Source organism: Sorex fumeus, unplaced genomic scaffold, assembly GCF_029834395.1.
Source record: "Sorex fumeus unplaced genomic scaffold, SorFum_2.1 ptg000007l, whole genome shotgun sequence".
Lineage (NCBI taxonomy): Eukaryota > Metazoa > Chordata > Mammalia > Eulipotyphla > Soricidae > Sorex > Sorex fumeus.
The window spans coordinates 5404283-5416780 of NW_026606064.1; the positions used below are offsets into that span (position 1 = coordinate 5404283).

Sequence of the window (12498 nt, forward strand, 5' to 3'; positions counted from 1 at the left end):
TCGTGTTTCTGGAGCAAGAAAACGCCATTGGGCTGCACTAGCAAGAGACAGGGACGAGTGGAGACATTACTCTTGCCCGCTCTAGCAAATTGATGAACAAAGGGACAACAGTGCTACATACAGACTTTTAAATATCTTCTATTATAGGACTAAAAAGTACAAGCAAGTTTTCTTTGCTAGATTATTGACAAGAAAATCAAGACCCAATTATTTAGATGAGAATATAAACTGCGTTAACTTCTTTAAAAGCTTCTATTATAAAATAGAAGATGTATTTTGGGTATCCAACATACTCCACAAACTTAATTATGCTTTCATTATAGCTAAAGCATCCTCAGTCCTCTTTTAGTATTTCTTTCTGAAGGAAAAGAGTTATGGTGTTTCTGTCCCAGAAAACAGAATTTCGCCCATGATTGTCATTTAAAAATGAAAGGTTGGGGCTGAATAAATAGTACAGGAAGTAGGCAACTGCCTTGTACGTGTCTGACCAGATGGGATCCCTGCCCCCCCCCATATGATTCCTCAAGTCCTCCAGGAGTGATCCCTGTGCACCAGCCCTCAGCACCCCCCAGGTATGGGCCTCAAACAATGAATAAATTGAAAAGATAAAAAATGAAAGATGATATGCTCTTGTATTTTTATATACATTAGAAAACATACATCTTGGTTGAATTATTTTTTAGATCTTTGAATAAAGTTATTTTTAAGTGCTCAGCTTCACCTTAGTCAAATTAACCCAATGGGAATTTCCACTGAGAGATTATATTGGAATAAATTTCTGCAAGATGTATACTTCCTAGCAACACCTTTTGGAATTCAGACAAAATCCTTTATAGCTTTGGCTTTCATTATCTCCCATTTATCATAATGATAAACCGTACTACTAAACGTACAACTTAATGAGAGATAGGTGAAATTTGCCAACTAAAATGTAAAGATGCCAGTTTTTTCTCTGGATATTAAAACATTTGTAAAAATAAGTAAAGCAGTTTCTTTAGAAATAAATTAAAACTTATAGCACGGTTTCGGTAAGTCATATCTTTGGGGGTTTTCAGCATTGTATGTTAGTTTGTTTACTAATGCTTGAATTTATATTTATAATTCTTTGGAAATATTGGTAATTTTAAGTCTATGGAGTTGTGGATAATGCATGTATCTCTGACATATCAAGCACTTGCATAGTTTCCTACGTGCAGTTGCAATTAATCTACTTAGAACTAGCACACTGTCATTGAATCAAGAATAAATATACTTATAGAATTTGTTATTAAATGTCAATATAATTAGTATTTGTATGGGACAAGAGACATAGAACAGTGGACAGTACACTGTTACAGTTCCCCAAGACCAGTCAGGAGGGATACTTGCATGCAGAGCCAGGATTAAGCCTTTAGCAAAGTCAGGTGTGGCCACAAAAATAAAATAAACAAACAAAAAAGATTTTTTTGTGAGTTGATTAATGTTTATCAGAATATTTAGTCACAATTTATGTATAATGAACCATTAAAACTATTTTTTATCTCCTTGGTAATATAATGCTTTTCTTATGACTTTTTAAATGAAATTGAAAAATGATAATCTTCACTTTTATGTCAAGTTTATAAAGAAATTCAAACATGACAGTAAGATTTTTCATGATTTGGGGGAACTTAAGGAGAAATATTTTAAAGAGAAAGGCAGTATTTCTTTTACTGAAGGTCAGAGATTATGAAAAGGAAAACTCAGAAATACAAAGTGTTTAAATAACTCTTCTGTTTCCAAATAATTTTCCTAGTATCTCAGTTTTGAACGTCACATTTTTGTATTTATACATTATCTTTTAATTATAACTCAGTGAAACCTGGGATATCTGTCAAATTAAGAAACAAATGACATGACTTGAACATTTTTCCAAGAGATATTTTTCCAGGAGACATTGAAAAGAAAGAGTAAAGTTCAGTTTATTGAGGGATGGGGGCCTTAGTAAAGCAATCATCAGGCTTTCATGGTAAATCACTTGGAACCTGGACTTATCCTGAAACATACAAGACAGCACTCAAATGCTGTCTCCACTGTAAAGCAATGAACCGAGTTAGCTATGGAGAAAGTTACAGGGTTAGCTTTGAGATAATTACCAAATGTTTTTAGCTACCAAATATGACGTTGGCAGAAATCAGTCTATTCTAAATGACAATCTCTATATATCATTCTAAAAATGCTTGTGGGCATTCTGTGTTTTCATATCATAATTCACACAAATAATTAATAATGTTGGAGGTGTACATTAAAATCAACTTCCAGTATACTCCAGTGTACTTCCAATGTACAGTGAGTAATTTCTCTTCCTGTACTTAATGAGATTCTTAGTCACTTGGTCATCTTTCTCTGTCTCTGTGTCTCTTTCTCCTACGTCCTAAAAAAAAAGCTGTTTGACTTCAAAAAACAAAAATGAAATTTCATTTCATTCCTTTAAACATTTAAAATATATTTATGTACTAGTAAAAACGCATACTTATTATTTAAAGTAACTCAAATATAGTATGTGACTATAATGAAGAAATACAAAGGAATTAGCATTTCAAAATATGATGAACCCATATATTTTCAAATTGATCGATAGTTTATCTAATTCACCCAAGTGTTTCCAATTCCTAATTCAATTAGCATGCACAATATTGCTCTAGTTCTTATTACAGGAGAGTTAGACAACTATAATAATTTCAGTGACACTTGGATTGAAACAGCTTGAAAAGCCTGATTTCAATCTATTTTATACCTGGCAAAATGCCAGGGTATAGCTGACAATATTCAAGTCATCAATGACTCATTTATATATACAGGAATAGATTTATTTTCCTAATCTAATAACAAAATGATGGCAGAAAGCTTGCATTTTTTTCTTCTATGTTTGGCATAGATATAAAAGGCATAAAATTAGTTTTGCTCTCTCCACTTTGTTTCTTGTTATGTGCAGGGAAGTGAGATGAGTCTTGGACCCTCATTATCAGCAGGTAGGATTCCTTTGAAGAGATGAATCAGGAGCTGGAGAATTTAAAATTACAAGCTATGAGGATCTAAAGAAAAAAATATAATACTATGCTTTAATTGCTAAGAGAAATATTTTGAAGGATTTTATCAGCTTTATTCAAGGAAAGTAAGTGGAACAATAACCAAAAGCTAAAGTTTAACTTCTATTCTGATGTTTTTTTGAAGAAATTCAGAATAAAATCAATACCAGCTTCTGGCTCCTCTTTACAACGAATCATGGACAAGGAGTCCCAGAAGATGTCTAGTTAAACTCCCACAATTTATATAAGATTCAGTTTAAAAGTATTTTTATAAAGATACCAACAGATAACGGTTTATATTTTTTTAGTTTGTAGTCAAGTGTTTTAATTGATATTAACTGTTTGGGAATAATTAACTGTAAAAAGTTTATAAACTTTTAAAATGATGTTCACATACATAGATTTTTGACTTGGCTTCGTATAAAATATTGGAAATAGAGTGCATGCTAATTTCAAATGATGTGACAGAGGTGGTACAGTAGATACGATTCTTGCCTTAAAGCAGCTGACTGGGACTGAATCCCTGATATCACAGATGGTCCCCTTACCCTGCCTGGAGTGATCCATGAGTGCACAGCAACAGTAATGGTGTGAGGTCCAGGGAAGCTCAAAACCCAATAATAATGCTAATATCTTCAAATTATTAATGGGAACAAATTATAGTATTTGGGTCACATTTTCTTTTTTATTTTTTTTTTTATATTAAAACATTCTAGGACCAGAGAGAAATGTTCAGAGGGATGGAGCGCATACTTTACACATAGGAATCGAGTACTGATACTGGGCATCTCCCAGCACTGCCAGTAGTGACATGAGCACAAAGCCTAGAGTAGCCCCTGAGCACTGCAGGATGTGACCCTCCCATAAAAATTTTAATGAAAGATTTTCTTTCCTCATACTTTTTCCATCTCTAATAAAATGAATTAGATGATTTCATGTGAGTATAGTTTTTAAATAATTTTGGGTTTTGTCTGAAGTATCTAGGTATTTATAAAAGAAAGCCATTGATTGAAAATATTGTTTTTTTTTAATTTTTCTCCTCATTAGTAGTCATCCATATAATTTTCTGCTTTGAGTCTAAGTGTTAAAAAATGGAATTGTATGGTCCTTTTCAAATGTGATTTTAAAAATATCTCATGAGTACCCAGTGAATTGAACCAAGAAATATGTTAGGTTACCTGAGGGGGTGGGAGGAAATTGGAGCGATAGCACAGCAGGTAGGGTGTCTGCCTTGCACGCAGCCAACATGGCCGACCCAAGTTCGATTCCTCCGCCCCTCTCGGAGAGCCCGGCAAGCTACCGAGAGTATTCGATATGACAGACACAGTAACAACAAAGTCTCCAATGGAGACATTACTGGGCCCGCTCGAGCAAATCGATGATCAACGGGAGGGCCTTTACTTTTTTTTACTTTATATATATATATATATATATATATATATAAAGTAAAAAAATATATATATATAACGGCTGCATATATATATATATATATATATATATATATAGAGAGAGAGAGAGAGAGAGAGAGAGAGAGAGAGGGAGGGAGCAATAGCACATGCGGCTGACCCAGGTTCGATTCCTCTGTCCCTCTCGGAAAGCCCGGCAAGCTAAAGAGAATATCCTGCCGCATGGCAGAGCATGGCAAGCTCCCCGTGGCATATTTGATATGCCAACAATAGTAACAAGTCTCACAATGGAGACGTTACTGGTGCCTGCTCGAACAAATTGATGAACAATAGGAGCACAGTGCTACAGACACAGTGCTATATATATATATATATATATATATATACATATATACACTATACTAAATACACTATACTAAATACACTATACTTACACTATTATCTCACAGGTAACTATATATATATATGGTTACCTGTGAGATAATAGTGTAAGTATAGTGTATTTTACAATGATGATCTTCATCTCCGATAAGCAACATGTTTATCAGTAGTTAATATTTTAAAGAAGTGTGTGTGTGGCAGGGGAAACATCCTGTTAGAAAGTCCTCCTAAACAACAATAAAAATGTTTTTCTTTGACCTCTGAATCTTCTACATTACTGCCTGCCCCATGTCAAGGAATAAGAGGCAAAATAATATTTAAAAATCTCCAGCATAATATCATAATTTAACCTAATTTCAGGGGGCTACCAACTGCGCTGGATCATGGAAAATTTGAATAATGTCACAGAATTCATTCTCTTAGGGCTGTCTCAGAAAATGGAAATAGAAGTCCTCTGCTTTTTACTGTTTGTAGCGTGCTACCTGGCTATTTTGTTTGGAAACTTGCTCGTCATGATCTCCATCACCTGCAGCCAACTAATTAACCAGCCTATGTATTTCTTCCTGAGTTACCTCTCCCTCTCAGACCTTTGCTATACGACCACGGTGACTCCCAAGTTAATCATTGACCTGCTGGCAGAAAAGAAGACCATTTCCTATAACGGCTGCATGACACAGCTCTTTACCATGCACTTCTTTGGGGGCATTGAAGTCTTTATCCTCACGGGGATGGCCTATGACCGCTATGTGGCCATCTGCAAACCCTTGCACTACACGGTCATCATGAGTAGGCCCAGGTGTGAGGCCATGCTTGCTGCATCCTGTGTTGGTGGCTTCTTGCATTCCTTTGGTCAGTTTCTCCTGGCCATCTTTCTACCCTACTGTGGCCCCAATGAAATAGATCACTACTTCTGTGATGTCTACCCTTTGCTAAAACTGGCTTGCACGGACACGAGGAAAATTGGACTCCTGGTCATTGCTAATTCTGGTCTCATGGGCCTGGTCACTTTCGTGGTCCTGTTAATATCTTACGCTGTGATCTTATACACCGTCAGGTCCTACTCTGCGGACAATCGCCGTAAAGCTCTGTCCACCTGCACTTCCCATGTCACTGTGGTCGTCCTCTTTTTCGCTCCATTACTTTTCATTTATATTAGACCCGCAACGACTCTGCCAGAAGATAAAGTGTTTGCTCTTTTTTACACCATCATTGCTCCCATGCTCAACCCTCTGATATATACACTAAGAAACACAGAGATGAAAAATGCTATAAAGAAACTATGGTGCCGGATCCTAGGAATAAAGGTAATCAGTTGAAAGATATCGATGATTTTCCCCCAACAGAGCTTGTTAAATGAAGACTTGTCTACCCAGAAATAATTAAAATATACAATATTTACCTAGGACAGTGAAATTAAGTAAAATGTGTAGGACTATGTATCAGCAGAGTTTACAATCTCCATGCTTTCTCACTGTGTGTTTGCTCCTCTAGCTTTCTTATTTTTGATCTGCTCAGCCTCATTTTTCCACTGTCTTTGTATGGAATTGAAATATTTAGTAAGAGATTTGGAAAGGTAAACCGAGCACAAGTCAACATTGTGAACCCACCTAACACCTTTCTTTGTGACCACTTTCATTGATACCATGCCCAATCTCTAAACAATGATAAAGAGTAATTTTAATATCTCAAACGCAACACTTTCTAAAATACATGTTATGTCCCAGAAAAAAATATTTCTTGAAAAACTCACATTCTATTCTGCATTTTTGTCATGAGTAGCTTTCTGAAACTTCTTAGGTGGTAATTACAGCCCCACTTAACAATATGTCTTTTGTTCTACTTTTCCTTCCAGTACTTTTAATACGTAAATAAATTATGACACTTTACCTCTTAAGAGTATATTGGTCAAGAACAAGGGCCGTGGACCGAGGATTGCTTAATGACAATCAGAACTATACATATGTCTAATAATAATATATACACACACATATGCATATATATTTTAATGCTATATGGAAGTGAAAATAGTTACACTCATACTAGTGATGGACTAATATACTATTTGTCCCACAATAAGTGCTCAATAAGAATGATCTGTTATTATTTCTCAATCCCCTGATGTGCATTAATGAATACTCACATTTTCTTATCAAGAGTGAAAAAAATGTAGCAAGCAAGTAATATCTTAAGTTCAATATACTACATGTTTTAACACTGTAAAAGATGGTAAAAGATGTTTAAAGTGGACCTGAAGCAATAGCACACCGGGTAGGGCGTTTGCCTTGCATGCAGCATACCCGGGTTCGATTCCCAGCATCCCATATGGTCCCCTGAGCATTGCCAGGGGTAATTCCTGAGTGCACAGCCAGGGATAACCTCTATTCATCGCTGGGTGTGACCCAAAAAGCAAAAAAAAAAGATGTTTAAAGAAAAAAGTTTTTCTGCAGCAATTGGAAGTCACACATATGATGTTGTAGAATGGGTCAGAGTCACCCGTTATATGTTAGAAATGGCAAGGAACAACTCTGAATGATTAGTTAAGATGCAGAAGGTCTCAGAGGTATTTAGAAAATCAACAAACACAAAATACTGGCCTACAAATATCCTATTAGGTTGGTTTAGAATGCATAATGAATAAAAATAAATTGCCATTGTTTGGGGCCCCTATAAATCACATACTTGGAGAGATGAGGGTAGTATTTGGGCAATATCATACAGGAGCTAAGCCTGATTCTCTGCTCAGAAGTAATGCTTAACTGCTCTCAGGGATCATATGTTGTTCGAAATAAAGATCAAACCAGGGTCAGTCACATACAAGACAAACTCTAACCTCTACATTATCCTTCTGATACTTTCAGGGTTTCTGAAATGTATGGATAAAATAGAGAAAAACAGTATAGCACCATGACTGTTTAAAACAACCATCAAACTGAAAAGTTTTATGTTCTAGAGATTTGAAATGTTTAACGTGTTTTAGTTGTTTATCATATTATGACAGTTACTCCAAAACTCTTGAGTGGAGGTTTAATAGTGCTTTTATCTCAGAACATCATTATAGCAGAAATTTGCAAGACACTTTCCAGCATAAAATAAGCAAAAATCTATACTAGAGGTTTAACACAGCCTATAAATTTGTTTTTGTTTCAGGATATTTATTCCTCAGTTAAATGAAATAATATTATTGAAAAATAAAATTTTACAAAGTAGTGAAAATGCTTCTTTTTAATTTTTATTCTTGGATGACATTTTTAAATAGAAACTATTAAAACATTCAGTATAAAAGAATTTAATAAAAGTACCAATCATGATTTAGAGTAATTTCTAAGGAGATTCTACATTTGTACAGGATCACTTTTTTAATCACCTTGTTATAACTGTTCTTTAACACATCGATATTTTCTCTCTCCAGTTATGTAATTAATATTACCATAACATTTTAGGAGAGAAGGTTAGATTCCGTTAAATTTAGCAAATGACCTTACTAAGTCTTCTATTCAGACCATCTACTTTTCATTATCTTTGACCAATATATTTACAGTATTGATATAGAAATTGACTCTTTGAAAATAAAAAATAAGAACATAATACCTGTTTATGAAAATAGTAGTTGTGCTCAATAAAAGGTAACTGATGACTATAGCTACAAATAAATTGCTAATTTTGCTTTTTGGGGGGCCACATCAAGTGTTGTTCAGACTCTATGCTCAGGGATCACTTCTCATGGGGCTTAGGGGACCACACATGTAGTTCTAGGGATCAAATCTCTGTTGGCTGCTTATAAGGCAAATATATCATCCACTGTAGTATCTTTCTGGAAAATAATTTTGAAGACTACAAATTTATTTGATCATTCACAATCACAATCACAACCATCCTGTTATTCGTCAATTGCCTCAAGCAGGCCTCTTGATTATCAATCAAATGATAATCAAATTATCATTTGATCATTACCAAACTATAAATACTTACAACACTTCATTCTGTGGTGAATCAATGGTAACAAAGTGATGGTTTGTTTATTCAGTATATTTGGCATGGTCACTATTTATCTGAAAATACTATTGTGTAGTTTTATACCTATTGAACCAGATTATCTCTTACTAGAAGTTCACTATAAAGAACTTACTCTAATTTTTCTGTTATGAATAGAACCTCTTATATCCATCTCTATTTTGTGGTTTTGGATTAAATGCTATTTTTTTGTTTATACCTATCTTACATATAGCTAGTAACTTACCAAATTTAAAAACTTTTAGGCATTTTACCACTTTTTAATTTTACAAGTTTACAATAAACTTCACTTTATAGATTCAATAAAGTTGTCTCACAGAAGTTTTGTGTGTTTCTCATTTATTAATACAAAAAAATAATAGTTCAGGGTATGCTCCAACAAATATTACAGTAACTGATTGACATAAATTCTTTTGATCTGAAAGCATTGTTTGATTATACTTGATCAATTATTTATTCACAAGTGTACATAAACATGCAAAAATTTACAAGAGAGTTGTAGCTTGGATGAAAATGATCACCTGGTAAATTGGGAGACAGGAAAAGGCTTTTATTACAAAATATATAGTGCATGTATAGCAGAAAAATAATGAACTCATATGGATCCTTTAGTTCTTGGATGAGCAATGTGGTTGTAGTTAATATTAACATTTGAGAGTTCAATTATGGAACAATTTCTTCATGGAAAATGAAAGGTGATCTCTAGGTTGCAACATGTTGATAATAGTAAGTAAAGTAAGTAAAGGCCCTCCCGTTGATCGTCGATTTGCTCGAGCGGGCCCAGTAACGTCTCCATTGGAGACTTTGTTGTTACTGTGTCTGGCATATCGAATACTCTCGGTAGCTTGCCAGGCTCTCCGAGAGGGGCGGAGGACTCGAACTCGGGTCGGCCATGTTGGCTGCTTGTAAGGCGAACGCCCTACCCGCTGTGCTATCCAAAGGAAAAATAATCAAATAACCATGTAAGAGAAATTGAACAAAAAAAATAAAGATTACTAAGTATCTAGGGAAGATATGGTGTAAAACAAACCAACAAATGAAGACTGTGCTTCATAGTAAATTGTAATGGCAGAAAGCTGATTTCAGTGTTCGTGTGTATTTTTGGTTAGAGCAAAGCTCATGATGTGAAGTGCTTAGAATGTAATAACTATTGCTTGAGTAGGGTTAGTAATGTCAAGGTGTCATTTCAGATGATTTACCTTCTGACCAAAAACATTTTCTTGCACCACACTTTCTGCATAGCTTTCTTCATCTCCATGTTCCTAAGTGTGTAAATCAGGGGGTTGAACATGGGAGCAATGATGGTATAGAAAAGTGCAAACACTTTATCTTCTGGAAAAGTTACAGCTGGCCTAATGTAAATGAAGAGGACGGGTACAAAGAACAGAACCACAACTGTGACATGAGAACTGCAAGTGGAAAGGGCTTTGCTTCTACTTTCTGCAGGGTAAGCCCTGATTGTGTATAAGATCAAAAAGTAAGAGAGCATTAAGACCACAAAGACCACCAGACCCATCATGCCTGAATTAGCAACTACTAGAATCCCAACTTTGTAGGTATCCATGCACGCCAGTTTAAGTAAAGGATATGCATCACAGAAATAGTGGTCTATTTCATTAGGGCCACAGAAAGGTAGGTGGACAATGAGGAGACATTGAGCAAAGGAATGAAAGAATGCCCCAGCACAGCAAGCAATGACCATAACATAACATTTCTGCCTGTTCATAATGACAGTGTAGTGTAGGGGCTTACAGATGGCCACGTAGCGGTCATAGGCCATCACTGTTAGGATAAAAACCTCAATCCCCCCAAAGAAGTGCATGGCAAAAAGCTGTGCCATACATCCAGTGTAAGAAATCGTGTTACTTTCTGCCAGCAAATCGGTAACTAACTTAGGTGTCACTGTTGATGTATAACACAAATCTGAGAGAGCAAGGTAATTAAGGAAGAAGTACATGGGTTGATCAATTAGCTGACTACATGTGATAGAAATCATTATAAGCACATTTCCCAACCAAATAACTATGTAGCAGAATGAAAATAGGAGAAAACACACATTTTTGATTTTCTTATTCTGGGAAAGTCCCAACAGAACAAACTCGGTGACATTATTCCTATTTTCCATGATCTCATGCAGTTAGGACTCAAATGACGTGTCTGAAAAAAGAAAATGACAAGTCAGCATGAGAAACCCTGAAGCATCCAGAGAGTGAATGTGGAAGAAATGAATCACATATTTAATAAAATTTCTAAATTACGATTTTAAGGTAATTACTGTGTTTGGCATATCGAATACTCTCAGTAGCTTGCCGGGCTATGTCTGGATAGGTTTATCATAATCTAAAAGATCAGGTTATTTCCTAGAGTGGAAGTAAGGAATTTCATAGGTACAGATGATGAAGCTAACAAAAATGTCGTCAGTCATGTTATGTTTACAAATGAAAGCTTAGGAGAATGCCTTTCTTTTCATAGAGTAGTCTGCCTATTATATACTTTGACACACCAGGTTCAAAGTGAAGTGAGTGAGATGTGCAGTGCAACACAGAATAGAGTTCTGTTTCAACTTTTGACAGTTTTTTTTTAGAACTTTCACTGACTTAAAGCTGCATTAAAATATCGAGTTAACCACAACTATGTAATTACGGAAAATAATCAACAAAACAGTACCAAGACAAGCCTAAATGCTGATATTTCCTTTGATTTTCAATCTTTCTGTATACAAAGAGAGGAAAAAAGAAAATACATAATTATTATATTATATATCATATATAGAGAGAAGTAGAGAAGGTAAATATATATTATATAGAGAAAGAAGTATATACTACTTACATTTATATACTTACTATATAGTTAAATGTTAGTGTATATAATTATACTATATGCAAATATATATGCACACAATATCAGGATGAAGACATAATACAGTGCATAGGGCACGTGTCTGGCTTACAGCTGACCCAGGTTCACTCTTAGGCGTCATATATGGCCCCTGAGCATCAACCAGGAGTGAGATACTAGCATAGAGGCAGGAGTAAATTCAGAATCTGGCCAAATGACCTATTATGTACTCTATATGACTGCCACTATTTCAGCTATGACAGTGGTCATTAAATATATATGTGAACGACCCTCACATACATAGTAACTATGTATAGAAGAAGCAAAATAAGTTTTAGAAGTAAAATGGAATCACACTATACAGTTTTAAATGTGGAAGCATTATACAATGACACTATACTTTTACAAAGATTCATACACTGAAAATATAGGATGGAAATAACAAAACTAAAACTGACATTTCCTAAATGATTCAGTCATTCCATCTAAAAGTCTATAAAATCCTTTATGGAACAGCCTATATATTTATTATTGCAAGCTTTAATTGAAATTATATGAAGTGGGAGCAGTGATATTTTAATTCCAATTTTACAATTAGTAAAATAACTGAATAGGAACTGAAAATGTCTTTTTTTTAAATTTTAAACTTGTATTTGCCTTAATGATTTTAAGCCATAAAATTAATTCCTTCCCTAAAATCCTATTTTTTAGATAACAAGAAACATGTTTTTTTTCTCAATAATGCTGCTCTTACAAAGATTTATTTCTTGAATTAAGTAATATGTTTGAAGGATCTCTTGGCAACAGACTATGTC

At 34.7% G+C, this 12498-nt stretch overlaps 2 protein-coding genes across 2 annotated transcripts; one reads left to right on the forward strand and one right to left on the reverse strand.

Annotated features, from left to right (window-relative positions):
- The first annotated feature begins 5217 nt into the window (after positions 1-5217).
- On the forward strand, positions 5218-6150 carry LOC130045175 (olfactory receptor 4P4-like). The gene has a single exon (XM_056137881.1). The coding sequence runs from the start codon at positions 5218-5220 to the stop codon at positions 6148-6150; it is 933 nt and encodes a 310-aa protein (XP_055993856.1).
- Positions 6151-10040: 3890 nt separating this feature from the next.
- On the reverse strand, positions 10041-10970 carry LOC130045232 (olfactory receptor 4P4-like). The gene has a single exon (XM_056137973.1). It carries the CDS (start codon positions 10968-10970, stop codon positions 10041-10043), a length of 930 nt encoding a protein of 309 aa, XP_055993948.1.
- Positions 10971-12498: the final 1528 nt, after the last annotated feature.